Source organism: Rhincodon typus, chromosome 7 (genome assembly GCF_021869965.1).
Source record: "Rhincodon typus isolate 14 chromosome 7, sRhiTyp1.1, whole genome shotgun sequence".
In the NCBI taxonomy this organism is placed as follows: domain Eukaryota; kingdom Metazoa; phylum Chordata; class Chondrichthyes; order Orectolobiformes; family Rhincodontidae; genus Rhincodon; species Rhincodon typus.
The window spans coordinates 4204437-4232341 of NC_063338.1; the positions used below are offsets into that span (position 1 = coordinate 4204437).

At 42.5% G+C, this 27905-nt stretch overlaps 1 protein-coding gene across 8 annotated transcripts in view; it reads left to right on the top strand.

The window, feature by feature from the left end:
* The first annotated feature begins 1510 nt into the window (after window positions 1–1510).
* tra2b (transformer 2 beta homolog) overlaps window positions 1511–27905 on the top strand; it is a 39239-nt gene continuing 12844 nt past the window's right edge. For 3 of the 8 annotated variants that reach the window (XM_048599499.1, XM_048599500.1, XM_048599506.1), the window contains exons 1-5: window positions 1511–1741; window positions 3484–3523; window positions 4155–4216; window positions 14482–14639; window positions 24002–24167. In XM_048599499.1, the coding sequence (XP_048455456.1) occupies window positions 1706–1741; window positions 3484–3523; window positions 4155–4216; window positions 14482–14639; window positions 24002–24167 (462 nt within the window). In that variant the 5' untranslated portion in view covers window positions 1511–1705. The remainder of the gene's footprint in view (window positions 1742–3483; window positions 3524–4154; window positions 4217–14481; window positions 14640–24001; window positions 24168–27905) is intronic. The other 5 variants (XM_048599501.1, XM_048599503.1, XM_020510793.2 and 2 more) reach the window with 3 other exon arrangements.

Here is a 27905-nt window from a genome sequence, read left to right on the forward strand (position 1 = left end):
TGGGAATAGGGGATAGCATTTTTGCAGGAAGGTGGGTGGGAGGAGGAGTATTCTAGGTAGCTGTGGGAGTCGGTGGGCTTGAAATAAATATCGGTTTCTAGGTGGTTGCCTGATATGGAGACAGAGAGGTCCAGGAAGGGGAGAGAGGTGTTAGAGATGGTCCAGGTAAACTTAAGGTTGGGGTGGAAGGTGTTAGTGAAGTGTATGAACTGTTCGAGCTCCTCGTGGGAGCACGAGGTGGCGCCGATACAGTCATCAATGTAACGGAGGAAGAGGTGGGGTTTAGGGCCGGTGTAGGTACGGAAGAGGGATTGTTCTACGTAACCTACAGAGGCAGGCGTAGCTTGGGCCCATGCGGGTACCGCTGTACCCGGTGTGGCTTCCTCTACATCGGGGAAACCAAGCGGAGACTCGGGGACCGCTTTGCAGAACACCTACGCTTGGTTCGCAATAAACAACTGCACCTCCCAGTCAGGAACCATTTCAACTCCCCCTCCCATTCCTCAGACGACATGTCCATCCTGGGCCTCCTGCAGTGCCACAACGATGCCACCCGAAGGTTGCAGGAACAGCAACTCATATTCCGCTTGGGAACCCTGCAGCCCAATGGTATCAATGTGGATTTCACAAGTTTTAAAATCTCCCCTCCCCCCACCGCATCCCAAAACCAGTCCAGCTCGTCCCTGCCTCCCTAACCTGTTCTTCCTCCCACCTATCCCCTCCTCCCACCTCAAGCCGCACCTCCATCTCCTACCGACCAACCTCATCCCGCCCCCTTGACCTGTCCATCCTCCCTGGACTGACCTATCCCCTTCCTAACTGCCTACCTACACTCACCTTTCCTGGCTCCATCCCCGCCTCTTCGACCTGTTTGTTTCCTCTCCACCTATCCTCTCTTCTATCCGCCTCCCACTCTCTCCCTATTTATTTCAAAACCCCCTTCCCCTCCCCCTTTTCTGATGAAGGGTCTAAGCCCGAAACGTCAGCCTCTCTGCTCCTATGATGCTGCTTGGCCTGCTGTGTTCATCCAGCTCTGCACATTTTTGTAGAGCTGGTGTCTTCATTCGAACAGCTTGTCCTTGTTTTCTGCAGTGTTTTGTTTTAAATCTCGTGAAGCGCTCATTCCAAAAGTCTAGAAAAGAGATGCCCAGCCAACGATCCTACACAAGTTAACAGTTCAGATGACACACCTTCGTGATACCATTCAGACGCTGAATATTTTGTGCGTGTCCGCATCGCTTTGTGGAGTGTTGGGTTCAGCTGCGATGCCCTTCCCAGCCGAATTGCCTCCCTTTACTCACTGTCTATGGGCATTTATAAGGAGGAGGTGTGGGTAGGCAAATACATTTCCTGTGGTACAAAGAGACACCACAGCGTACAATTTATCCGAGAGCTGACAGGCAGACTAGTCCACTCCGGTGCATCTACCCACCGCCGCCATAACAACAACAACAACAACTAGGCATAGCAACAAGCGCGGCGCAGGAAGTGCGTTGTGTGGGCCGTCGTCACTTCCTGTAAGCGCAGAGCTCGAGGTAGGTGGCGGCGGCGGTTGGTAGCTCTCGCGCTCGCAGCTTTTGTTTTTTTTTCCCCCCTCCCGCTTCCCCACTCACCCCAGCCCCATTCTCTTATTCATCCCCACCTTCCTTCCCTCCTCCTCTCATCTTGAAATACTTTGAAGCGTTTGGTTTTCACAGCCGCCGACATGAGCGACACCGAAGAACAAACCTACGTCGAAAGGGTGAGTTTTTGTCGAGATATGCTCTCTCTCTTCCAGTGTCTCTCTCTTTCTGTGTGTTTATGTGTTTTCTTTGGGGTGATGTTCTTCCTCGCACAGAAGGTTCTGGACAAGGCCCCCCTCCCTTTCCCGAGGGTCCCGCCTTCCCTTTCAGCGCCATTGGCTCCGCCGTCTGCCAGCACGGCCAATGACCGCGCACGCCGTTCCTCCTCTTTTCCTCCTTGCGGCGATGCCGTTCGCGGCCCGCGCAGCCTGTCAACCTCGTACCCACCAATGAGCGGGAGAGGCGGTGCTGTGCCGCGCTCCGATTGGCTCTGTGCTGCTGGCAATGATAAGGGGAAGTAACACTTCAGCACTGCTCCTTCCGGTAGCTGTGATGGGCCCCCCTCTCCCACCATTCTTTTAATTCATTTTGTGGGATGTGGGCGTCGTTGGCTGGATCAGCATTTATTGTTCGTCCCTAGTTGCCCTTGAGAAGGTGATGGTGAACTACCTTCTTGAAACCTCCGCAGTCCACCTGCTGTGGGTTGAACCGTAAAACCGTTAAAGAGGGAATTCTTTTTACTGGGTGCAAGCATTTGATAATTCGCACGCTTTTAATTTGGGTGTCTGTTTTTTATTTAAACCCAGGAGGTGTGTGTGTTGAGGCTGGTTACTTTAGTCTGTTTTGTGTGAGTCTATGCTTGGAATGTGGCATGTGGAACATGCTTTTCCCCCACCCCAGTAGTCATGATCCACCTGCCTGCAGCATGCACATTGTGCAGCAAAGGGCCATTTAATGCACCTTTCTGGTTGCAGAGTCTCGGGGCTGTCCATGATCTACTTCCTTTGCCCCCTGGGAATGCTTGCTATGAGTTATAATTTGCAGGTTGGTGGAGCAAAGGGCTTGAGGAGGGACTTGGAAGAGTTCTGGAAATCTGAGAAACCGGACAACGCTGGAAATATACACTACTCTTCAAATGGGGGCTCCTGAGTGGGAATTTAAACACAGAACTGCAGCTTGTTCTGTGTATTTTTATTTTGTGGGGACAGGACTTTCTGCAGTACATTCAGGGTTTACATGTAGAGTTTGTGCCAAGCCTTAACAATATCTTCTTTCATTAGTTCTTCTACATCCACGCCTGCTTCTGCAGTTGACTTTTTTTTTGGGGTGGGGGTGGGTGGTACGGAACCTTACTGTCAGGCAGTGGAAGTAAAAGATGTTGACAGACGGTGAATATAGCTTGTGGGAGTCAGGAAATTAGGCATTCAAGTTTTAATTAAGTTGTCAGTCTGCAGAGAAATTTAAGTGCTCAAATTTATATAACTTGGTATTTTCTCCCACCTGTAGAATTTTCAACACTATATTACTGTACCTTGTCTATGTTGCATATATAATTTAATCCAATTAATGTAATGGCTTGGTATGAATTTTCTTCACTGTTTTTGTTCATGCCCTGCACATACGAAGTAGTTCTTTGTCAGAAATAAAGCTGGGGGAGGGCTACAGAATTAAAGTTATACAGATTTGAATTTATTTAGTCTGAAATCAGGTAACTTGGGTTTAGTGTGCCACGTATCACATTTACCAAACACTGCAGCTTGTAATCTTTAACATTTTTAATACTAAAGCTGTGTAATACCATATCTGCTGCAAGGAGCAGTTGCCATGAGTTTTACTGACAAATGTATTTTACCAAATCACTATGCGAATATTTTTCTCTTTAACCCCCTTTTCCCAAAACCCTGGTGGTATTTAACCGAAGCTACCGACAATAGAAGACAAGGGGGAGGGAGTTCCAAACTGTAAGTAAGATACTAGGGCTCAGCATTAATACTTTCCATTTAAGAGTAGCAGTTGCCCATTTTTCTCTGGGGCTTCTGTGTCTTTTCATGCTTTTGTGAAGAGTTGATCTCTGCTGTAAGGGAACTTCCCCACGCTTGGGAAGATGCTTACATTCTGCTCACCCCCTTTTTCACAAAGCAGTATAGGTCAAGATTAGGAATTTGTAACATTGGCTTTTTTTTTTTGCTGTTGCAAGTCGATGTTTTGCTTCCTTTTTAAATAACCTCATCGTGCTACATTGCCCTGACAGCAACTTGGCACTTGGGTAGCCACTATTCCAAATAACTATAAACCAAAAAGTTATCTGATTTAAAGCAGTCCTTTGTAATTCCTTCTAAACGTATTGCTTTGAAAATTTGACTTGTGAATCAACAGCAAACCCAACAGTTGTATGAATGCTCCAGAATATGGTTGCAAAGTCCTTCTTTGTATTCTTGGCCCACTGAGCATGATCTAATTTTGGTCAGACCCTGTTTGTTGTATGACTGGAAGTTTGTTTTTTTTTGTTATCCTGCATTTAGAGAGGCTTAAAAAATGTTGGCACTCTCCCTAAAGTGTTTGTCAGAGCACCTGTTATTTTACGTTTATTAGTAGTGTCACTGACATTGATGAGGGAAGAGTCCCAAGACAAAAAGAAGATAGAAGCATTAAAGGTTCGTTATTTTTATTTACATACTGTGCTATAGGTTGATTATAATTTTAAGGTTTTCAGTATTTGTACTTTTTGATTATTGAAATATGTGGCTATTAATGATTATTTACACACCAAAGCCACTTAGTTGAGTTAATTAAATTTTGTTTCTTTGAGGTAATCCTGTTCAGTGACACATGGGCAAATTGCCTGAATCCTGGTTCAAAATCAATATTATTCAGCACTTGTAGAGTGCAGTTTAAGAATGTGCATGGAATGATTTCAGTACTGATACTGGACTACAAACAATTCAAATTTGAACCTGATTGCTCTGCTTGTAATCTTTCATTAATAATACAAATGCTGGAAATCTTCGAAAATAGAAAATGGTGGAAGCATACAGTGGATTGGCTGTCATCTGGGAATGAAATATTGATGTGTATAGATGGAACTCTGTTAGAACTGATGAAATCTGAATTTAATGAAAGTTTGTCTGCAGTGTCAGCCACCTTTTTCTTTCAAACTATCTGATCTGTGCAAAACCATTATTTGGTGCGCTCATTTTATGGACAGTGTATTGGACTCTTTGTCAGAATCAGCTGCTGATTTATAATGCCTAAGTCAAATTCTGTGTTTATTGCACAGACCCCTTTACCAGTGTGTTTTATTGCATTCTGCAAGCTACCACATTCAGTTACCACATTCCAGAATATTGTCTATTCTTCTGTCTCATTGAAGTGCACAAAGCTATGAAGTCATTCATGTTACTTAGTGTGATACGTTCCTAGATTTTATGCTTTTATTGTCAGAGGAAAGGATATGCTTGTACTTGTGAGATATTATTTGAAGAGATCGACTGTGATAGTTAGGGAATCCTTAAGTTTTTTTTTCCTCTACTTTGTCACTTGCATATTAGTGAGAGGATACAGTCAGATGATTGACCATTTTTGAGCATTTTGGAAGAATGTAACCAGAGTGCACGTTCCATAAATAGAGGGGAAAAATGTGGATGGGGTGGATGTTGAGTTTTGTGTATATAAAAAGAAAATCTGAAATAAAACCAAGGTGCTGAAAATTGAAGTGTTAGGAATTGTCTGCAAAGAGACTTCTATCACATTTAAAGCACTTCATCTTTAAATCCAATGAGGGATTGAGGTGATTAGTTTATAACAATCAGGAAATGAAGAAAGCTGGACAGAATCAGTCGTCGGTCATGTCACAAGGAGAAAGGATGACTTATGTGAATCAACGTGCAGTTTTTGGAATTGATTTCAGTTCCTGGTCCTGTACAGCTTATCCTTGCTTTTGTTAAATAGCCACATTTTCACTTCTGCCTTCAAATCTCAAGGAATGTGTTGTCTTTCCCTACCAAGACCATAATCTTCACCCTGACATGAGCAACCATGGCTACTTAATATTTGAGACAATTAAAATAAAGAATTAGGATTTTTCTGCACCTAGTGTGGTAATCTGAATTAAGACATTGGCATAATGCTAAATATGTGCAGCAGACAATAGCAAATGCCTCTGTCCCTGATAATTGCTAATCAAAATCTTTCAACAATGACTGAAATATACATTTTAAAAGTTACTGGTAAATGTGGTTTTTTAACAAGAGGATACGTGTATAAGAAAACTGTTGTCTGCACTGGAGATAGATACAATATATTTGAGGCTTTTATCTGCAATGGGATATATACTTCTATCTCCAGTAATTGATGTTGATAGAAAACATTTTGGAATTGTGTAGACAATGTGTTGAGAAAAGGAGAAAACAATTCTTCAATGGAGAATTCAACAGTTTAAGTTCCTCAGCATACAGAGGTGACATCAGTTTCTCAAGGTCAGAAATCACACGACACCAAGTTATAGTCCAACAGGTTTATTTGAAAACAAGTTTTCAGAGCCTTGCTCCTTCAGGTGCTAGAGAGAGAGGTGGCATCAGGCATGGAATTTATAAATACAAGATCAAAGGGTCACACCACTGAGGATGTACTTAACAAACCTAAGAAGCCAATAAATCTTTAATCAGTTCGAAGGTTTTAATTGATTAATATGTATACGTAAATCCCCAGATTTTTCTTTCAAGTCACGGCCCTGAGAGAACTAAAAGTTTTATCAGTGGAAAGAAGAGGTGACGTTTTAGATCACAGTGCATGTTAGGTGTGAGGCCTTGTTTAGAATCTGTCAGTCAATGTGGCATTTTATAAATTCCTACTTTAGAACTAAAACCAGTCTGGTTGTGAACCAAGACACTAATAGATTCTAAACAAGGCCTCACACTTCTTACAGATAGTAAGAACTGCCGATGCTGGAGTCTGAGATAACAGTGTGGAGCTGGAGAAACATGGCAGGCCAGGCAGCATCAGAAGAGCAGGAAAGCTGACGTTTCGGATCGGGACCCTCCTTCAGAAATTTTCTGAAGTCCTGACCTGAAACGTCAGCTTTCCTGCTCTTTTGATGCTGCCTGGCCTGCTGTGTTCCTTTAACTCTGCACTGTTATTTGGCACTTAACATGCATTATCTGACCTAAAACGTCACCTCTTTTTTACACTGATAAAAGCTTTAGGTCCCTCAGGGTAGTGACTTGAAAGAAATTTTGGGAAAATCAGTTAAAACTTTCAAACTGATTAAAGATATAACAACATCTTAGGTTTGTTTAATACACCCTGATCAGTTGTGTGGCCCTTTGATCTTTTACTTATAAATTCTGTGTCTGACCCATCTCTCTCTCCAACACCTGAAGGAGGAGTGAGGCTCCGAAAGCTTGTGTTTTCAAATAAACCTGTTGGATTATAACCTGGTGTAGCTGATCCAGTCCAACTCCATGTCAGTTTCTCAGATATTCTGTTTAAAGTTAAAGAAAATGTCATTCTTCCTCATTTACTGGAGGTAACAACACTTTTCACAATTTACTGGAGGGGTGGCACGGTGGCTCAATGGTTAGCACTGCTGCCTCTCAGCACCAGGGACCTGAGTTCAATTCCACCCTCGGGCAACTGTCTTTGTGGAGTTTGTGCATTCTTCCCGTGTCTGCGTGGGTTTCCTCCGGTTTCCTCCCACAGTCCAAAGATGTGCAGGGTAGGTGGATTGGCCATGCTAAATTGCCCTTAGTGTTCAGGGATGTGTAGATTAGGTGGGGTATAGGAATGGGTCTGGGTGGGATGTCTGAGGTTTAGTGTGGACCTGTTGGGCCGAAGGGCCTGTTTCCACACTGTAGGGATTCTATGATTCTACGAACATTGTGTTTGCTCAAGGGAAGTAAATGAGCCAGTCCTCTAAGGCTTCCTCTGCTTTTGTAGTGAAGTTGATCTTTCTCCCTTGTCTCACCTCAGGCTTTCTCCTAGTTAATCTTGAGGCGTGTCTCCTCCCTCAAACCTATTTGCAATAATGCTGATTACCAGTCTTCATTTTTAGGTGGTCATTTTAGCTGGCATTACTGAAATTAGTTCTCACTCATGCTGTTTCAAATCTGTTATCAGCACTCTTTTATAAAACTAGCCCTCAATTCCTTCATTTTTGAAAGGCCTTGCTCCAACTTCTTTTCCTTTAGGGGCCTTGAAGCTGTTGCCCCCTCTCAAACCCTTTCACATCTTCCCCAGAACTTTGTCTTTGAACCCCTACCACAGTACTAAACAGGGTATCACTTGTGATTTTAACAGCTGTGATTGTGACAAAGGGAAATTGTCTCCTCCTTGAAAAAACATGCAACCTTCACAGTGTGAAATAAGGTAATGTGACCCATTGTGTCTGTACTGACTGGAAAAGAATTATTGTATTCATCCCGATTGGTAAGTAGCCTTGTAGGTTCGACACGGCATAGACAGGTTGGACCAAAGGGTCTGTTTCACTGCTTTATGACTGACTTGAAATGAATGTCCAGGTATCTTTCACATGAAAGGAGTATTTATTTATGTCTCTGTTGCACTTTCCCCTTTGGGGAGAATAATCTCCTGCACTCCCCTCTAATCCTTCTCTTAATTTCTTGCTTGTAAATCTACATGGTACCTTCTCCAGTATAATCACATCCTCCTTGTAATGTGTGGTGACAGGAACTGCATGAAGTAATCTAGCTGTGGCTTAGCTAGCGCTTTATGTAGTACAAAGATTGTGTCCTTGTGATATATTCTGGTTCATTGTTTAGTGAGGGGCGTTGTCCTATTTGGCATCTTAACTACCCGTGTCCACCTATCTGTCAAGGTGGGCAGGTAGGAATGCACTCTGAGCTCTCTATTCTTTGACATTTGATTATCTGACTTTTTATTATGAATTCCTTTGCTTTATTTGCACTCCCCAGGTGCATTACTTGACACTTAGAAAAATGGCAAATCCAATTCAAATCCTGTCGACCTGACCAGCCTTTGATATCTGAACATTTTTCAACTTTCTTCGTCCAGATGTGTTTGCAAATTTCTTAATTATACTGTTGACATTAAGGCTGAATCACTGAGACATCGCAAAAAGCAGTGAACCGAGTACTGAGGAACCTCACTGCAAACAGCCTTTCTGCATTGGAAAACCCACTGACCATTAACTTTCTGTCCCTGAGACAACTTTTGATCCACAGTTTACCCTTGGATTCCGTGAGCTGTTCATTTTCCGAACAGTGTATCATATGGCTTTTTGTTAAGTTTTGCTGAAAATTGTATGGATATGGCTACATGGGTATCTGTTTCATTGGCCTTTCTTGTTGCCTTCTCAAAAGATTATACCAGGTTAGTCAGGCACTATTTCCTCATAGCAAATCCATATTGTTTATTTTTCCTTTCTGAATGATGATCTGTGCTGTAACAGAATTTTACTAAGAATTTCAACAGAACTTGGGTTAACTGGGCTGTCTGTTTCTGATTGGGGCTTTCCCTTCCTCCCTTAATAGAGAGCAGTCTTCCAGCAGCATGTAAATGAAAGCCACAGTCTTTGTTATTTCCGTCATTCTCTTGGCCCCTGACATCTTTATCTACTTTGAGATGCTAAAGCTCTTACTGTTTCCCCTTTTGCTATATTTATCCAATCCAATATTTTGCAAACATGTACAGGGACTTCATTGTCCACTTCTTTCATGAAGACTGATATGTAGCCCCCATGAACCATGATCATGTCAATCCACCTCCATGCCCAGAATAATTTTTAGATATTTAGCAAGTGTCTTTGGCAGTAATGAGCTCTCAGGATCTGATGTAAGTTTTTTGCTCTTTGACTTATCCTAATTTTTATGCTGTTGAACGTTCCTCTCAAGGGAGGTCTGAATTTGAGTCCCGTCCTTTGAAGGGACCGTATTTATTTTGAAGCCCTTCTATCTCTTTAAATGCCACTACTTTTGATACTTTTAATAGTGTTTAAAGTACAATTTTGCCAAATTACACCTTGACTCAGCAAAAATGTGAATTTCCATATTTAAAATGTTTTGAAATATTTATTGTTAGCTGACTATTTATTCTTTTCTGTAATTATATTGTATCTATCTGAACCATGACAACTATCAAAATACTATCCCATTGGTACTCTTCCACCATTCCCTCAAAGTAAGTTCAGAACTGCCACTTTTTCCCAGTTCAAAATAGCTCCCCTGAATGCATTAAGAACTTGACGTACCTATTATCACAGTTGAATATTCGAGTTGTTGAAATGTACTATTTACTGCCTGATTGCTCTGCATATCTTTGCACCTTGCCTATGTACTTGTTCTTCTGTCTTGCCTGACTTTTTGTTTTTTTTGGCATGTGGTCTGTTGTACACTCCCAGTGGTGTAACAGCCCTCTTTCTGCTCTTCATTTCATGGCTTATAATTCCTTCTCAATGCTGTACTTGTTTCTTTATCCAATTCTTGACAGTCCACCACTCTGCCCTCTCTGAAAACCTTATGATGAGAGAGAATGTTGACATGCCATCCCTACCTTACCATCTTGTTTCAGTAATAAATCATGTTGTCATAATACGATATCCTACCTATCTTATTAAACAGGCTCCTTGTATTGTAACCTTTCGAAACATTTTGATATAATTAATGATTTGGGTAATTCAAGTGAAGTTTAGTTTGCAAAAACAAATCAAGCGAGTTTCATTGCAGATTTCTAAGCATTTTAACAGCAGCAAGGTCAGCAACCTCAAAGTGTCAGCTGAGGTAACTAGTCATTCAGTCATTGAGCTTTGTATTAATATTCATCATCTCATTTTAGTTTGTGAAAACCATAGGCAAACAATCTAGTTTTTCAAAATCAGATTCTGAAGGGAATAATTTCAAAGTTTTAATATTTGTTAATGCTTTGCATGTCAATTCAGTCCAATCACACTTTAGTTTATTTGAAATTGGCGTAACAATTGCCAATACTAAAAATAAACCTAACACCAGATAGGTTGGTTGGGCAAACCAGCATGCAGTGTCCACTTATAGAATGTACTGTCAGCTTCTTGTACTTGTCCTCTTATCAGAAACAGCTTTGCACTCTACACGTAAGCAGACTACCTACCTGCATGATACTCAGCTGATCTCTTCATATTTAAAGTGGGGTGCATTTCCAAATAGCCTGCTTGTTATACAGAAGCTTGTAGAAGTGTTTGGTTAATATTTAACAAAGTGGTGATTGGAACTGCTGTTTTGTTGCTTAGTTCTGTTGTTTTAAGCAATAGCTTAGACTGTTTGAAGGTTATCTGATCTAACTCCTGTGGCCTCTTATTAAATTTCCTGTGGATCAGCAATGACAAAAAAGCGCACACCTGACCAATTTGAATGACAGGCATGCCAGATAGTGGTTGGCATAGCAAGGCAGTGGATTCATTTTGATTTGCTAATAAGATCTAAACAAACATGGAAACAAAAAACTAAAATGTGTTTTCTGCCTGACCTTGGCATGTCTTATTTTCACATGAAACTCTTACTATCCCTATATTTCTGTTACTACATAGGCTTGAATGGTTAACCATGTGCTGCTGTGCTTTGACCAAACCCACCACAGCAGTATGGTCTTGGAAGTAGGTGACATAATCTAAGAATTAGAACCAGGCCATTCAGGTGTACTTTACACAAAGGATAGTAGATGTTGGAATTCCTCCACAAATGGCGGTGGATTTTGGATCAGCTGTTCATTTTAAATCTGAGATCAATTTTTGAGAAGCAAAGTTATTAAGGGGTATGGGCCACAGATCAGCCATGTTCTCACTGACTGGGGGAATAGGGCTGAAGGGCCTACTCCTATTCCTATGGTCAGAAAAGTTAGACAACACCGGCAATGTTGACGGTTTGTTTTCTGGCTAATATTGGTATACGCTTAAGCCAAGAAACAGTTTTATGTGGCCACGTTTGCTATGTGCAACACATTAGTTAAATGTTGGCACAGCTTCCTAATACTGGATCAAAACGAACTAAACTGAGATTTCTAACCAACCTGTTCAGAGATGTCATTCAACACATCAGGAACATGTGGGACTTTAACCTGGACCTCCTGCCCCAAAAGTATGGTCATTACCATCACACCACAAAACCACCCTGCAAATTGTGAAAGTTTTTTTTAACAGCTTAAAGTCTGCTGTGGTTTAACTGCTTCTTTAATATTCAAGCAATTCACCATCTGTTAGAAGGCTTTACCCATCAAATCAGAAACATCAGCAAAACCCACTAATACTACTCATACAATTAACTTGCCCATTGAAAGGTGATAGGTAGTTTATATCCAGTTTGTTATCAGCTATAATAAAAACAGAAAATGCTAGAAATACTTGGCCAGTCAGGCACCATCTGTGGAGAGAGAGCAGTCTGGTTAAGTTTTCAGGTCGTTGACTTTACTGAAAGGTGATTGATCTGAATCATTAATTATCTATCTCTTTCTCTCTTCGTACTTGTGCCTGTGCTGCTGAGTCTTCAAGTATATTCTATTTTTATTTCAGATTTCCAGCATCTGCAGTATTTTGCCTTTGTGTTATAACTCTAAAGAAAGAGAGTTTGTATTTGATGTGTACTCTGATCAAATCTAGGCTTAGCGTGGCTGTTTACAAGCCAATCCTTATGGCCTATGATGTGTTTTTTTTTGGTAAACCGAATTTTTGTTCGTTGTATTTTGGTCAGTTTAAAGAAGTTTACAGTGATGGTCCTTGCTGGTTTTGCCAGACAAGTCAATAAGCTGATCCATGCCTATGTTTTACCGATTGGAATAAATGAAAATATGGGCCTGAAATCCAAACTGATCTGAAGTTGGGCTGCTTTTCTAGGTGGTCCTAAGATTAAAACAGTGGAATTCAAGCTGGCCCAATGTATTGATTTTCATTCACACTCACCTTCCCTCCCTGGGAACCATCTTTGGATGAAATTGGGTCTGATCAAACTCCATGAACTTCATTTTGTTCAGATCAAACAATTGTTTCAAGAGTGAGTATCTAGTCCCCTAGTGTGAAGAAGTCAACTCATTTCAGTTAATTTATTCATCAACCTCTTCTCTGGCACACTGTCCAGAGGCTTCCAACACAACATACATGGCTGAAGTAAAATTAATGTTTCAAGTTGGTTATCTAACTTCCAAACAAAAATTTAATATACAACTATTTTCTTGTGTTTTTCATTCACAGAATTCTGCACAGATATGAAATCTTGACTGTGCAAGTAAGAAAATAGGGCAAACCTATACAGGGTGAAGGCTTTGGAGATGTGCTAAATTTGTCCTTAGTTTATGATGGTGAAAAGGTTGCATCAATTTACCCTATGACCACTACAGTCAATATTGGACTGCATGATCCGTGTTTTTCTAAGCTGTCTCTTCAGTGACCAGTTAATTCCAAGGTGAATGCTGAGAGGGAGTGACACAGGCTTTCTCTGTTGGTGCCATGAAGATCCATTTCAATGAATAATCTGTCCAGCTGAAATGAGTTATCTTTCTTCAGCTTAAACTGTGGCTAACGGGTTTTTAACATTTCAGCATTGTGTGTGTCTCCAGGTAAGAAACAAATGGGGTAGGAAATTAGGAAATGGTGAGTATCAGTTCCCCGATATGTTTACATCTGACCATTTTGCTTATGTATACTGGCATGAGGTTCGAGTTCATGTAGGAGCACTTGACCCCAAGTTGCAAGTTCGAGACAGAATCTGAGTTGCCAGTCAATCCGGTTCATGTGTCATAATTCAGCTAGAGTTGTACCTCATACTTGCTGACCAGAGTAATGTTGACAACTGGTGTGGGGAAGCCCATTCTAAGATAGTTCTGCTGGGAAATGAGTGATTGGTGAGATGCAAACCACATCAGAGCAATAGCTGAGGTGATACCGTTGCAAAGTTTAATTATTGCAGTTGCAGACCTTCAAGTATGAGAATTTTGGGTCACTGAGTTTGTAACTGAGTACTTGAGTTTTAGCCCTTGTTGCTTAGTTAATAATCCTGCCTATTGCTGTTACTAGTGTCAGCTAGCTGGCATAGTTTTATTTCCTATAACTACAGTTGTTGCAGATGAGAATCGTTGATGAAAATTTTCACTGGTAATTGGCTAATCTCAGCACAGGTTTTCTCTGCAATTACATGCCTCATCCTGTTCTTTTTTTGTTAAGGTTAATGTTCATGAAGAAAAGAAATGTGGAAGAAGTCAATTGACAAGTTTTGTGTAATAATTGAAGCTCAGGAATAAGTGAAGCTGAATTGGGGAAAAAAAAGAATGCATGCTAAAAAAAAAAGACACGAAGTCCCACAAATAGAATGTGTGCAGTGTGTGAAGTGGGAAGATGAACCAAGTGAGAATTTGAAACTGAAGAATGAAGAAAAGAAATAGAATGAAGTTAAGATCAGAAGTATCTGGAATCAGAAAGCACTACGCTAAGTAATTTCTAGTCTGTTTATGTGTACGTGCGGGGCTTGCGGTAGTCTTCTGACTCCTTGAGTGAAACTTCACCCAAGGTGCTTCATATTTTGAGTGAAATTTGGTTAAATTAAGTGAGCATGAAGACAAGTTTAGCTTCTTGACTACTTTTACATATCAGAACTTATAATTTTGGATTGAATTATGATATCTTAATGAATTCACTCAAATCGTTCAGCTAACGTAAGCCCGTACCTGTATATTGTACTAAACGAAAAATGCATGCACTGTACAAACGAAGGTAGACAAATACCCACTAGGGCTGTTAGTGCATTCTAGGAAAGTATTTAATGCCTGAGCAATCCTAATTGAAACTGCACAGGCTAAACTGGGATACAAGTTAGGTTGCCTGTTTATTCCATTTCAGATACTTATAAACGTTTAATCAGATGATACTTTAGTTAGTAGAACCAGCTTTTAGACTAGTAAAATTTAACACAATTATCTTTGCATATAGGATTCACGTTCTCCTTCTAAATCACCAAGTGGGAGTCCACATGGATCTGGCAAGTCTGCCAGCCAGTCTCCAGAAAATTCTCCTGATCGTTCCCGTTCCAGGGACGGATCAAGACGCTCCAGGTCCAAGTCTCGATCTCGTTCGAGATCCAAATCCAGGTGAGTTCCTGCTTTATTTTGAAGCTTTAGCTGGTGTTTGTGTTTTTTGTCACTGTGGTCCAGAATCTGTCCCTCTTGTACTCCAGTGCAGCACCTGTTGCTGGTGTTCGTTAAGGAAGTCCACATATGGTAGAGCTTGGAGAAAACTTCTACCAAGTCATATAATTGCTTGCCTTGCATTAGCCATTTGACAAGGTATTCTGGAATGGTGGAGAAGAGCAGGACAGGATTTGTCATTTTGATTAAATGACGGGGCAGAGAGATTTGAAGATATGTGCACAAAGGGAAGGAAAGCTTGAGAAAGTGGTTAAAAAGTACAAAGAACCCTATGGTTATGTAGGAACAAAGTGTATTTAACAAAAAACCAATGATAATAAGGCAAACTTTGTAAAACTTGTACTTGGCCTCCATTGAAGTGTTGTGTTCAATTCCGTGCCCTATGCTTTAGAAAGGATGTGAAGGCATGAGCGTTGAGTTCTTAAAAATTTTGCAGGAATGTTTCCAGGGATGAAAGGCTTCGGTAATATGGATAAATTGGAAAATCTGGGCTTCTCCTTGGAGAAGAGAAGGTTGAGAAGAGATTTGATAGCAATGTTAAAAACTGAGGGGTTCAGACAGAAACTGTCCCTAGAAGTCCGGAATTGGAAGACACCTATTTAGGTGAATGGCAAAAGAATCAAGTGACATGAGAAGAAAACTTGCACATGCAGGTGTGGTTAGGATCTGCAATACACACCCGATGGAGATGGTTCAATTGTGGCATCCAGTAGGAAATTGAATAGACATCTAAAGAGTGAATGTGCAGGGGGCTAAATTTTGCAGAGGCTGACACAAACATGATGCCCTGAGAAAAGTAGGTGCCTTTGTTGTAACAATCTGTGATATGCTAACCAGCTAGAAAAGAATGATGATGCTGAGGGCTCAAACTCAATCTGTGGAAGTTGAGTGGGATCATTTGCTGAGGGAGTGGTTGAAGTGAATAGTATAGATACATTTTAAGGGAAAGCTAGTCAAACAAGAAGCTAAAAGGGATGGAAGGTTATATACATATCTTCAGATGAGTAAAAATAGTAGGAAATTTCAGTGGAGCATTAATTTCATAAGCTAAGAGGTGAATGGTTATCAGGGTATAGATGGGAATGTGGAATAATCAGATCAGCCATGATCTCTTTGAATTGTGGATCAGGCTCTGGTCCAAGTGCCTTAATCCTGACTTGTACATGGGCTGGTTAGGCAGTATGGTCTGTTACTGCGCTGTATAAGCTATATAATAAGTAGGTGATAGAGGAGTCTGTCTGTAGGCACGTGAAAAATGTTGCAAGAACTGGAGGATACTGATGGTGGAGTTCAGTTATCTCAACTTAGACTGGGATAGTAACAACTGCAAAGAGTAGAACGGTCTAGGCAGTTCAGAAATGTGTATAAGGACGTAGAACATAGAACATTACAGCGCAGTACAGGCCCTTCGGCCCTCGATGTTGCGCCGACCTGTGAAAACCAATCTGAAGCCCATCTAACCTAAACTATTCCATTATCATCCATATGTTTATCCAATGACCATTTAAATGCCCTTAAAGTGGGCGAGTCTACTATTTTTGCAGGCAGGGCATTCCACGCCCTTACTACTCTCTGAGTAAAGAACCTACCTCTGACATCTGTCCTATATCTATCACCCCTCAATTTAAAGCTATGTCCCCTCGTGCTAGCCATCACCATCCGAGGAAAAAGGCTCCCACTGTCCACTCTATCTAATCCTCTGATCATCTTGTATGTCTCTATCAAGTCACCTCTTAACCTTCTTCTCTCTAACGAAAACAGCCTCAAAACCCTCAGCCTTTCCTCATAAGACCTTCCCTCCATACCAGGCAACATCCTGGTAAATCTCCTCTGCACCCTTTCCAATGTTTCCACATCCTTCCTATAATGCGGTGACCAGAACTGTACGCAATACTCCAAGTGCGGCCGCACCAGAGTTTTGTACAGCTGCAACATGACCTCATGGCTCCAAAACTCAATCCCTCTACCAATAAAACCTAACATACTGTACGCCTTCTTAACAACGCTATCAACCTGGGTGGCAACTTTCAGTGATCTATGCACATGGACACCGAGATCTTTCTGCTCCTCCACACTACCAAGAATCTTACCATTAGCCCAGTACTCTGTATTCCTGTTACTCCTTCCAAAGTGAATCGCCTCACACTTTTCCGCATTAAACTCCATTTGCCACCTCTCAGCCCAGCTCTGCAGCTTATCTATGTCCCTCTGTAACCTACAACATCCTTCTGCACTACCCACAACTCCACCGACTTTGATGTCATCCGCAAATTTACTAACCCATCCTTCTACGCCCTCATCCAGGTCATTTATAAAAATGACAAACAGCAGTGGCCCCAAAACAGATCCTTGAGGTACACCACTAGTAACTGAACTCCAGGATGAACATTTCCCATCAACCACCACCCTCTGTCTTCTTACAGCTAGCCAATTTCTGATCCAAACCGCTAAATCACCCTCAATCCCATGCCTCCGTATTTTCTGCAATAGCCTACCATGGGGAACCTTATCAAACGCTTTACTGAAATCCAAATACACCACATCAACCGCTTTACCCTCATCCACCGGTTTGGTCACCTTCTTGAAGAACTCAATAAGGTTTGTGAGGCACAACCTACCCTTCACAAAACCGTGTTGACTATCCCTAATCAAATTATTCCTTTCTAGATGATTATAAATCCTATCTCTTATAATCCTTTCCAACACTTTACCCACAACCGAAGTAAGGCTCACTGGTCTATAATTACCAGGGTTGTCTCTACTCCCCTTCTTGAACAAGGGGACGACATTTGCTAGTCTCCAGTCTTCTGGCACTATTCCTGACGACAATGACGACATAAAGATCAAAGCCAAAGGCTCTGCAATCTCCTCTCTAGCTTCCCAGAGAATCCTAGGATAAATCCCATCCGGCCCAGGGGACTTATCTATTTTCACACCTTCCAGAATTGCTAACACCTCCTCCTTATGAACCTTAATCCCGTCCAGTCTAATAGCCTGTATCTCAGTATTCTCCTCAACTACATTGTCTTTTTCCTGCGTGAATACTGACAAAATATTCATTTAGCACCTCTCCTATCTCTTCAGACTCCACGCACAACTTCCCACGACTGTCCTTGACCGGCCCCAATCTTACTCTAGTCATTCTTTTATTCCTGACATACATATAGAAAGCTTTAGGATTTTCCTTGATCCTACCTGCTAAAGACTTCTCATGTCCCCTCCTGGCTCTTCTTAGCTCTCTGTTTAGGTCCTTCCTGGCTAACTTGTAACTCTCAAGCGCCCTCACTGAGCCTTCACGCCTCATCTCTACATAAGCCTCCTTCTTCCTCTTGACAAGAGATTCAACTTCTTTAGTAAACCACGGTTCCCTCGCTCGACCACTTCCTCCCTGCCTGACAGGTACATACTTCTCAAGGACACGCAGTAGCTGTTCCTTGAACAAGCTCCACATTTCAATTGTGCCCAGCCCCTGCAGTTTCCTTCTCCACCCTATGCATCCTAAATCTTGCCTCATCGCCTCATAGTTGCCTTTCCCCCAGCTATGACTCTTGCCCTGCTTTATATATCGATCCCTTTCCATCACTAAAGTAAACGTAACTGAATTGTGGTCACTATCACCAAAGGGCTCTCCTACCTCCAAATCTAACACCTGGCCTGGTTTCCTGATCAATGTGTTTCTCATCCATGCTGGATTTAGTTCTGGGCAGTGAATTGGAGCAAGTGTAACATTTCAGTGGTAGAGCGTTTGGTGAGCAGTTATTAGTTTTATAATAGATATTGGAAAAGGGTCACAAACTTGATCCAGTGTTTTTGAGGAAGTTCCCAAAAAGTTTGAGGGCAAAGCAGTAGACGTTTACTTTAACTTCAGTAAAGCATTCGACAAAAGTTCCGCATGGTAGACTACTTACTAAGGTTAGGTCATATGGAATTCAGGATGAGATCGCCGATTGGATACATAATTAGCTTAGCAGGTGGTGGAGGGTTGCTTTTAGGACTGGAGGCCTGTCATCAACGGTGTTCCGCAGGGGTCGGTTCTGGGTCCTCTTTTGTCATTTATGTAAATGATTTGGATGAGAATAATGAAAGGCATAGTTAGTAAGCTTGTGGGTGACACCAGAGTTGGTGTTATAGTGGACAGTAAAGAAGGTTTTCAAAGATTACAAAGGGATCTTGATGAAATGGATCAATAGGCTGAAAGGTCCTAGATGGAGTTCAATCTGGGTAAAGCGAGGTATTGCATTTTAGTACAGACAAGAGTAGGGCTTATACAATTAATGGCAGGGGTTCACGTATATGCTTCTTTGAAGTTTGCATCACACAGACGGTGGTTAAAAAGATTGAATCAGAGATAGTAGGAACTGCAGATGCTGGAGAATCAGAGACAACAAGGTGCAGAGCTGGATGAACACAGCAGGCCAAGCAGCAGCATAGGAGCAGAAAGGCTGACGTTTCTGGCCTCGACCCTTCGTCAGAAAAAGATGTTTGGCATGCTTGCCTTCATTGCTCAGTCCATTGAATATAGGAGTTGGGAAGTCATGTTGAGGTTGTACAGGACATTGGTGAGGCCTCTTCTGGAATATAGTGTCCAGTTCTGGTTGCCCAGTTGTAGGCAGGATATTAAACTGGTGAGGGTTCAGAAGATTTACTGGGGTGTTGCCAGATATGAAAGGTTTGATTAATAAAGAAAGGCCAGATAGGCTGGGCCTCTTCACTGGAGTGACGGAGTTTGATAGGTGACGGTATAGAAGTCTATATAATAATGAGGGTTATAGATAGATATGGTAGTTGTCTTTTCCCTGGGTTGGGGAATTTCAAGACTAGAGGGCACATTTTCAAGGTGAGAGGAGAGATTTTAAGACTTGGGCAATTTTTTAAATAAAGGATGGTTCATCTGGAATGAACTTCCAGAGGAAGTAGTGGATGTGGGTACAGAAACAACATTTAAAAGACACTTTGAACAGTAAATGAATAGGAAATGTTTGGAGGGATATGGGCCAGAAGCAGGCAGGTGGGACTAGTTTAGTTTGGGATTAGCCTAGAATTGTAGAATCCCCACAGTATGGAAATAGGCCATTCGGCCCAACAAGTCCACACCGATCCTTGGAAGAGCATCCCATCCAGACCCATTCCCTGACCCTGTCCCAGTATTTCCCGTGGCTAATGCACCTAACCTATACATCCCTGAACACTATGGATAATTTAGCATGGCCAATTCTTCTAACCTGTACATCTTTGAACTCTGGGAGGAAACCAGAGCACCCAGCGTAAATCTACGCGGACACGGGAAGAGTGTGCAAACTCCACTGAGGCACTTGCACGAGGCTGGAGTGGAACCTGGGTCAATGGCACTGTGTGGCAGCAGTGCTAACCACTGAGGCAGTGTGCCGTCCCAATTATGTTCAGCATGGACTGGTTGGACAGAAGGAACTGTTTCTATGCTGTATGACTGTTGTGACAGAGGATCTACAAATGTCAACTTAACTGAGAGGGGCTCCAAGTTTTTTAAATGCTGTACAGGTGAATTGGAATAAAACTAGAAAGCAAAACAGAGCAGCACAATGGCTCAGTAGTTAGCACTGCTGCCTCACAGCACCAAGGACCTGAGCTTGATTCTAGCTTGGGCTACTACCTGTGTGGAGTTCGTGCATTCTCCCTGTCTGTTTGGGTTTCCTCTTGGTGCTCTGGCTTCCATAGTCCAAAGATGTGCAGATTAGGTGGATTGGCTGTGCTAATTTGCTCAATGTCCATGGATGTGTAGGTTGAGTAGATTAGCCATGGCAAATGCAGGGTTACAGGAATAGAGTATGGGGGTGGGGATGGATAGGATGCTGTTCAGAGGTTCGGTGTGGACCTGATGGGCTGAAAGGCCTGATTCCACAATATTGGGATTCTATGTTTATGAGAATGAAACTCTCCCAATGTTTAAAGTGGAGGTGGGTCCAAATTGTTAGCCTATCCCAGGTAGTGAAAAGGAAGAAAGAAACTGTCTGGATGGTTGATGAAATGGAACAGTAAAAAAGTTTTTTTGGTAAGCTGTACAGGTTAAAATGTGTATAATATATGGATATAACAATAAATGTGTCAGTACTGATCCTTGTGGGACACTGCTGGACACCAGCTTCCAGTCAAACAGCCTTCTGTCACTACCCTTTGTGTTCTAGCACTAATCCAGTTTGTGATTCATCTCATCAAATTTCCCGGAATTCCACATGCTTTAACCTTCTCAATAAGTCTCCCATGTGGGACCTTGTCAAAAGCTTTGCTAAAATCCATATAATCTTGACTCCCTAAAGCCTGTCCACCATCTACAAGACACAAGTAGCGAGTGTGGTCGAATACTTCCCATTTGCCCGGATAAGTGCATCCATGTGTTTTAACCCTCTCAGTCAGTCTACCACATGCTAAAAGCCCTACTCTTTCTCCTCATCCAGTCCTGATTGACCTAGACATCCAGGGCTCTCTGAATTTGTTGTTCCTACACTTCACTCTAAATGGTGAACTTTGGACCTGTCGTCTCCCCAGTGTCTCTTTGAAGGCTGCCCTGCTGTAGACTTAGCCCCTAGGAGCCGTTCCATGTCTACTGTGGCCAGATCCTGCTTTATTTTACTAAAATCTGCCATCTCCCAGGCTAAAGCTGTCTTTTGGAGGCCATCTTTTTCCTTGTTCAGAACAAATTTGAATCATATGTTGCGGTTGCCATCTCCTAAATATTCCCCCACTGCCACATCAAACATTTGCCTACCTTCTTTCCCCAGAACTAGATCCAGCACTGTGCTATCCCTTGTTGGCCTTCCATGTATTGACACAAAATACTCCCCAGGCCACATTTCAAGAAATCCACCCCTCTTAAACAGGGCTAGTCATGGTGTTAAGGGTTTATGTTAGGAAAGTTGAAACTCCTAGTATAATTGCCTGATTATTACTCTTGCACTGAACTGCCTACATATTTGCTCCTCCATTTCCTGCTCTTTAGGTACCTATAATACACTCCCAGTAAAGTAGCTGCCCACTTAACGTTACTAAGTTCTACTCTCAAAGCTTCATTTGAGGACCCTTCCAAGGTCTATCTCTTTATTGCAGTATTTGCTCCCTTAATTAATAGTGCTACCCTTTTTACACCCTCCGCTGTCTTGCCTGAAGATCCTATACCCCGGAATGTTGAATTGCCAGTCCAGCCCTTCCCTAGACCACGTTTCTGTGATGGCAACGATATGTGGCAACTGCCATGTGTCAGTCCACGCCATTAACTCATCAGTCTTGCTTATTGTACTCCTGGCATTAAAGTAAAGACTATTCAGCCTTGTCTTACTCTCTTGACACTCAACATAGCTGAACTCACTGTGACTTGCTTCCACTGCTGTAGCATGATGTATCTGTGTTTCATGGATCTTCAGTGTTCCCGTCCCCTGCCAGACTAGTTTAAACTCTTCCCTATAGCTCTAGCAAACCTACCTGCAAGGATGTTTGTTCCATTGTGGTTCAGGTGCAGACTATCACATTATAAATGTTCCACTTTTCCAAAACACTGTCCCAGTGATCCAGGAATCCAAAACACTCCCTGTTGTGTGATCTCTTGAGCCACTCATGCATCTGTCCTATTTGTAAACTAGCTAGCATGTTGCACCAATGGTTGTAATCTCTGGATTACTTCTGAGGTCCTGCTTTTTAACCTACTGCCTAGCTCCCTGAATTCCTGATGCACCCTCGTCAACTTCCAAAATGGAATTCTGTTTAGTGAGTGGGATACCATGAGACTCCTGCACTACCTGCCTGTTCTTTCTGGACTGCCTTTTGGTCACCCATTCTCTTTCCTCTAGTCCCTTGAGTTGACTTGTGACTATCTAAACGTGCTATCCATGTCGTTCTCGGCCTCATGGATGTGCCACTATCTCCAACTGCTGTTCAGGCTCCAAGACCCGAAGCTCCAGCTTCTGCAGTTGGGAACACTTGCACATTTGGTCATCTAGGACACTGGCAGCATTCAGGACTCCGCACATATGACCAGCTACACATTCCATTCAGCTGTCCTGTCCTGACATCTCTCAAACTTAGAATTAATGCCTTAGAGTAGAATTGTTCATCTTAGACTTCCTAATTATTCATCTTATTTTGTTAGACTTCCTACTCTAGAAGGTTCCCTGCTGGAGAGTCTAGGACCAGGGGGCACAGTCTCATAATAAAGGGGCATCGTTTTTTAAGACTGAGAGGAGGAGGAAGGTTTTCTTCGGGTTGAGAGTACCTGGAACTCCTTGCAGCAGAGATTTGTAAGGGCACTCCGTGTGTATATTTAAAACTGAGATTCTTGATCAGTAGTGGAATCAAGGATATGGGGAAAAAGCAGGAAAGTGGACATGATGAATATAAGACCAACCATAATTCTGTTGAATGGCAGCAGCTTCAAGGGGACAAACAGCTTACTCCTGTTCCTATTTCTTCTGATCTTATTTGACTAATTTGATCTATAGTGAAGGAACAAAAGTTTAATTATGGTAACCTGGCAATGCATGACAGGATCTGGGGTTGAGAGAGTAGATAATAGACAAGGAAGGAGGAGTTCATAATCTGGTATTGTTAAACTTGATGTTGAGTCCTTAAAACTGAAAGGTACCTAGGTGGAAGATGAGGTATTGCTCCTCCAGCTTCTATTCAGCTCTGCTGGAGCACTGCAGCAGGCCTGAGAGACAATTTGTCTGAATTTCTCCAGCAATTTGTTTCACACCTCCAGCATCTGTAGTTTTGTTTTATTTAAACTGTTTGATGATGATTGATCCTTTATATTGAATCCAATTCAGGGGAATGCTGACTTTCGAAACATATTTCCAGTCTCTGAAAAGTAGACATCATGGCCTGGATCTCTTGTGGTGCAGCAATTACTGTCAGATTGCCACTCTGCTCAAACATTTCTATGCCTTAAGCTGTTCAACATTTCATGCCAGGTCTGAGCACAGCATTCCCCCCAAGTACTCCATCACAGTGCTGTAACTTGAGTATATCTGAATGAGTGGCAATGCATTTTGTATTTCACCTGGATTGAAGGCTAACCTGATTCCAAGGAACAATGTTGCTGACTTAAGGTTATGATCCCTGCTGGAGTGAGTGGATTTAATCTGGTATATGTCCATCTGTAATATCTGTCATTTTGAAAAGAGACTTGAAAAGGCATATTTGAAGACTTCAAGGAAGGCAAATATATTTGAATTTTTTCTTCTTCAACATCGAAAGAAAGAATGCAGTCTTGCCTCCTTTCTTCAGAATAACCACTCGTTATATCTTGCACGAGAATTAACACTGCATTGATTCACCAGGTCTGTATCCCGGAGGAGTTCTCGCAGGCGTTATTCAAGGTCTCGATCACGCTCTCGTTCGCGCCGTAGAAGATCCAGAAGCAGGTCTTACAGCCCTGATTATAGGCGCCGCCGTAGTCATAGCCGATCTCCGATGTCAAATCGGAGGCGTCATATTGGCAATCGGGTATGAATTAATTCTAATTTTTTTTCCTGTTCCCTTAGTATGATCAATTTTCCCTTTAAGTTATACGTGTGCACAGCCACTCCAATGCCAATTATAACTGTAGTTTCTGTTGCAGAAGTCACTACCATGCACAGACCTCGGGCCCACACGTAAAGAAAGTTAGAAGGAATGCTGCGTAGGATGTAGTTGAGGTTTCATAGTCCCACATGAGTTTATTCTTACCAGTTAATAAGACCATAAGACAGAGGAGCAGAAATTAGACCATTTGGCCCATCGAGTTTGCTCTGCCATTCAATCATGGCTGATAAGTTACTCAACCCCATTCTCCTGCTTTCTCCCCGTAACCCTTGATCCCCTTGACAATCAAGAATCTATTTATCTCAGTCTTAAATGTAGTCACGGACCTGGCCTCCACAGCATTCTGTGGCAGTGAATTCCATAAATTCACCACTCTCTGGCTGAAGAAGTTTCTCCTTATCTCCGTTCTAATAGGTCTTCCCTTTACTCTAAGGCTGTGCCCTGGCGTCCTAGTCTCTCCTACCAATGGAAGCATCTTCCCAACGTCCACTCTGTATGCACTTCAGTATTCCGTAAGTTCCAATTAGATCCCCCCCCCTCATCCTTCTAAACTCCAACGAGTATAGTCCCAGAGTCCTCAAACCTTCCTCATATGTTAAGTGGTCCCAGGAATGGAAAATTCTCATGAACCTCCTTTGAGCCCGCTCCACCCCCCAGTACCTCCTTCCTGAGATGTGGGGCCCAAAACTGCACACAATACCCCACATGTGGCCTGACCAGAGCCTTTTAAAGCCTCAGTAGTACATCCCTGCTTTTATATTCAAGTCCTCTCAAAATAAATGCCAACATTGCATTTGCCTTCCTGACTACTGACTCAACCTGCAAGTTTACCTTGAGAGAATCCTGGACTAGAACTCCCAAGTCTCTTTGTACTTTAGATTTCTGAATTTTCTCCCCATTTAGAAAATAGTCAATTATTTTATTCTACTTACCAAAGTGCATGACCTCACACTTTCCCACATTGTACTCCATCTGCCACTTCTTTGCCCACTGTCCTAACCTGTCCAAATCCTTCTGCAGTCTCACCACCACCTCAATACTACCTGTCCCTCCACCAACCTTTGTATCGTCTGCAAACTTAGCCAGAATGCCCACAGTTCCTTCATCTAGATCATTAATGTATAAACTGAAAAGTTGTTGTGCCAACACTGACCCTTGCGGAAGACCACCTGTCACCAGCTACCATCCTGAGAAAGACCCTTTTATCCCCACTCTCTGCTTTCTGCCAGACAGCCGATCTTCATCCATGCTAGCACCTTGCCTCTAACACCACGGGCCCTTATCTTACTCAGCAGCCTCCTGTGCAGCACCTTGGTAGATAACATCCATTGGCTGTCCTCTGTCTACCCTGCTTGTTACCTCCTCAAAGAATTCTAGCAGATTTGTCAGGCACAACCTCCCCTTGATGAAACCATGCTGACTTTGCCCTACTTTACCATACACTTCCAAATATTCAGAAATCTCATCTTCACAATAGACTTCAAAATCTTACCCACACCCGAGGTTAGGCTCATCGGCCTGTAATTTTTCTGTCTTTTGCCTTACTCCCTTTTTGAAAAGGGGTGTCACATTAGTGATTTTTCCAGTCCTCTTGGACCCTCCCTGACTCTAGCAATTCCTGAAAGATCACGATTAACGCTTCCACTATCTCTTCAGCTGTCTCCTTTAGAACTCTGGGGTGTAGTCCATCTGGTCCAGGTGATTTATCCACCTTCAAGCCAATCAGTTTTACTAGCACCTTTTCCTTGGTGATGGCCACCGTACTCCGCTCTGCCCCCTGACTCTCGAATTTTTGGGAGATTTCTCGTGTCTTCCACCGTGAAGACTGACGCAAAGTAATTATTCAGTTCCTAAGCCATTTCCTTGTTCCCCACTACTATCTCTCCACTGTCATTTTCCAGTGGTCCAATGTCCATTTTGCCCCTCTTTTGCCCTTTATATAATCTAAAGAAACTCTTGCAGTCTTCCTTTTATATTACTGGCTAGCTTACCCTCATATTTAATCTTCTCCCTCCTTATTTCTTTTTTGATGCCCTCTGTTGGTCTTTAAGCTTCCCAGTCCTCTGGTTTCCCACTACCCTTTGCCATCTAACAGGATTCGAGAGAAATCTCTTCACTCGGAGGGCAGTTGGAAAATGGAGCTTGCTGCCTCGTGAACTGAGGCAGATGTTCATTTAAGAGAATGCTGCATAAGCAGCAGATAGTACAGTAATCTTGGAAGAACAGAAATAGGTGGTCAGGAGGTAGAGATGGGTGTTGACAGAGTGCATGAAGTGAATATTTTTGTATTATGTTGCTGATGGGGTAGCATGAGAAGTGGCAGCTCGAGGATAAGTCCATGGAGGACCCCAGAGCCAATGATGGAGAGGGAAGAGAAACCATGGCAAGAGATTTGAGCTGCCTTTTAGATAAGGAAGAAATCCAATTGAGACAGCTGTGGAGTGGCTTTCGAGGAGGTGGTGAGGTTAAACATCTGACAGATTAAAAAGAACATGGGATAGTTTGCCTTTGAAGTAGTTAGACAGCTGATAGCATTTGATACTTTATTCAGGGCTATTTAGCTACGGAGTGATGTGTTCCCTAGTAATTGACCCCTCCACACTGGGAAAAAGCCTCATACTTTCCATTCTATCCATGTTGTTCACAATCATTTAAACTTCAATTGGGTAGCCCCTCAACCTCCTGCGTTCCATTGAAAACAAACCCAGTCTATCTAACTTTTCTTCGTAGCTAAAATTTGCTGGTAAATTTGGTAAACCTTTTCTGTACCTTCTCCAAAGCATCCACATCCTTCTGGTAGTGTGGTGACTGGAGCAGAATGCAATATTCCAAGTGTGCCTACATAAAGTTCTCAAGCTGCAGCATAACGTGCCTATCCTTCTACTCAGTGCCCCTGCCAATGAAGGCAAGCATGCCATAGGCCTTATTTTACCCCCTTATCTACCTGTGCTGCCACATTCAAAGATCTGCACACCCAGATCTCTCTGCAAATCAAAAGTCCTCAGGATTCTGCCATTTACTGTATAATTTCCACCTACTTGACCTTCCAAAATGCATCACCTTTCATTTGTCCGGTTTAACCTCGATCTGCCATTTTTCTGCCCATGCCTGTAACTGATCTATATCCTGCTCTGTCCTTTGACAGTCCTCCTCACCATCTACTATTCCACCAATCTTTGTATCATCTGCAAACGTACTAATTAGACCATGTGAGTTTACTCCTACCAGTAAATCTAATGGGATTTGGGAGAGATCTGTTCACTCTGGGCATTTGGAATATGGAGCTCGCTGCCTCATGAGCTGTTTTCCTCCAAATCATTTATGCAGACCACGAACCACAGAGGTCCCAGCACTGATCCCTGTGGAGCGCCACAAGTCACAACCCTCCATTCTGAAAAGCATCCTTCCACTGCTAACCTCTATCTCCTATGATTAAGCCAGTTCTGTATCCATCTTGGCTAGAGACAAAAGAACTGCAGGTGCTGGAATCCCAAGATAGGTAAACAGGAGGCTGGAAGAACACAGCAGGCCAGGCAGCATCTGGAGGAAAGGAGCAGTCAACATTTTGGGCATTACCCTTCTTCAGGACTGAATGCAGGAGGTAGGGGGAGCGGCAGATAAAGTCTGTTCTCTCGCTCTCCCCCCGCCCCCCCCCCCGGC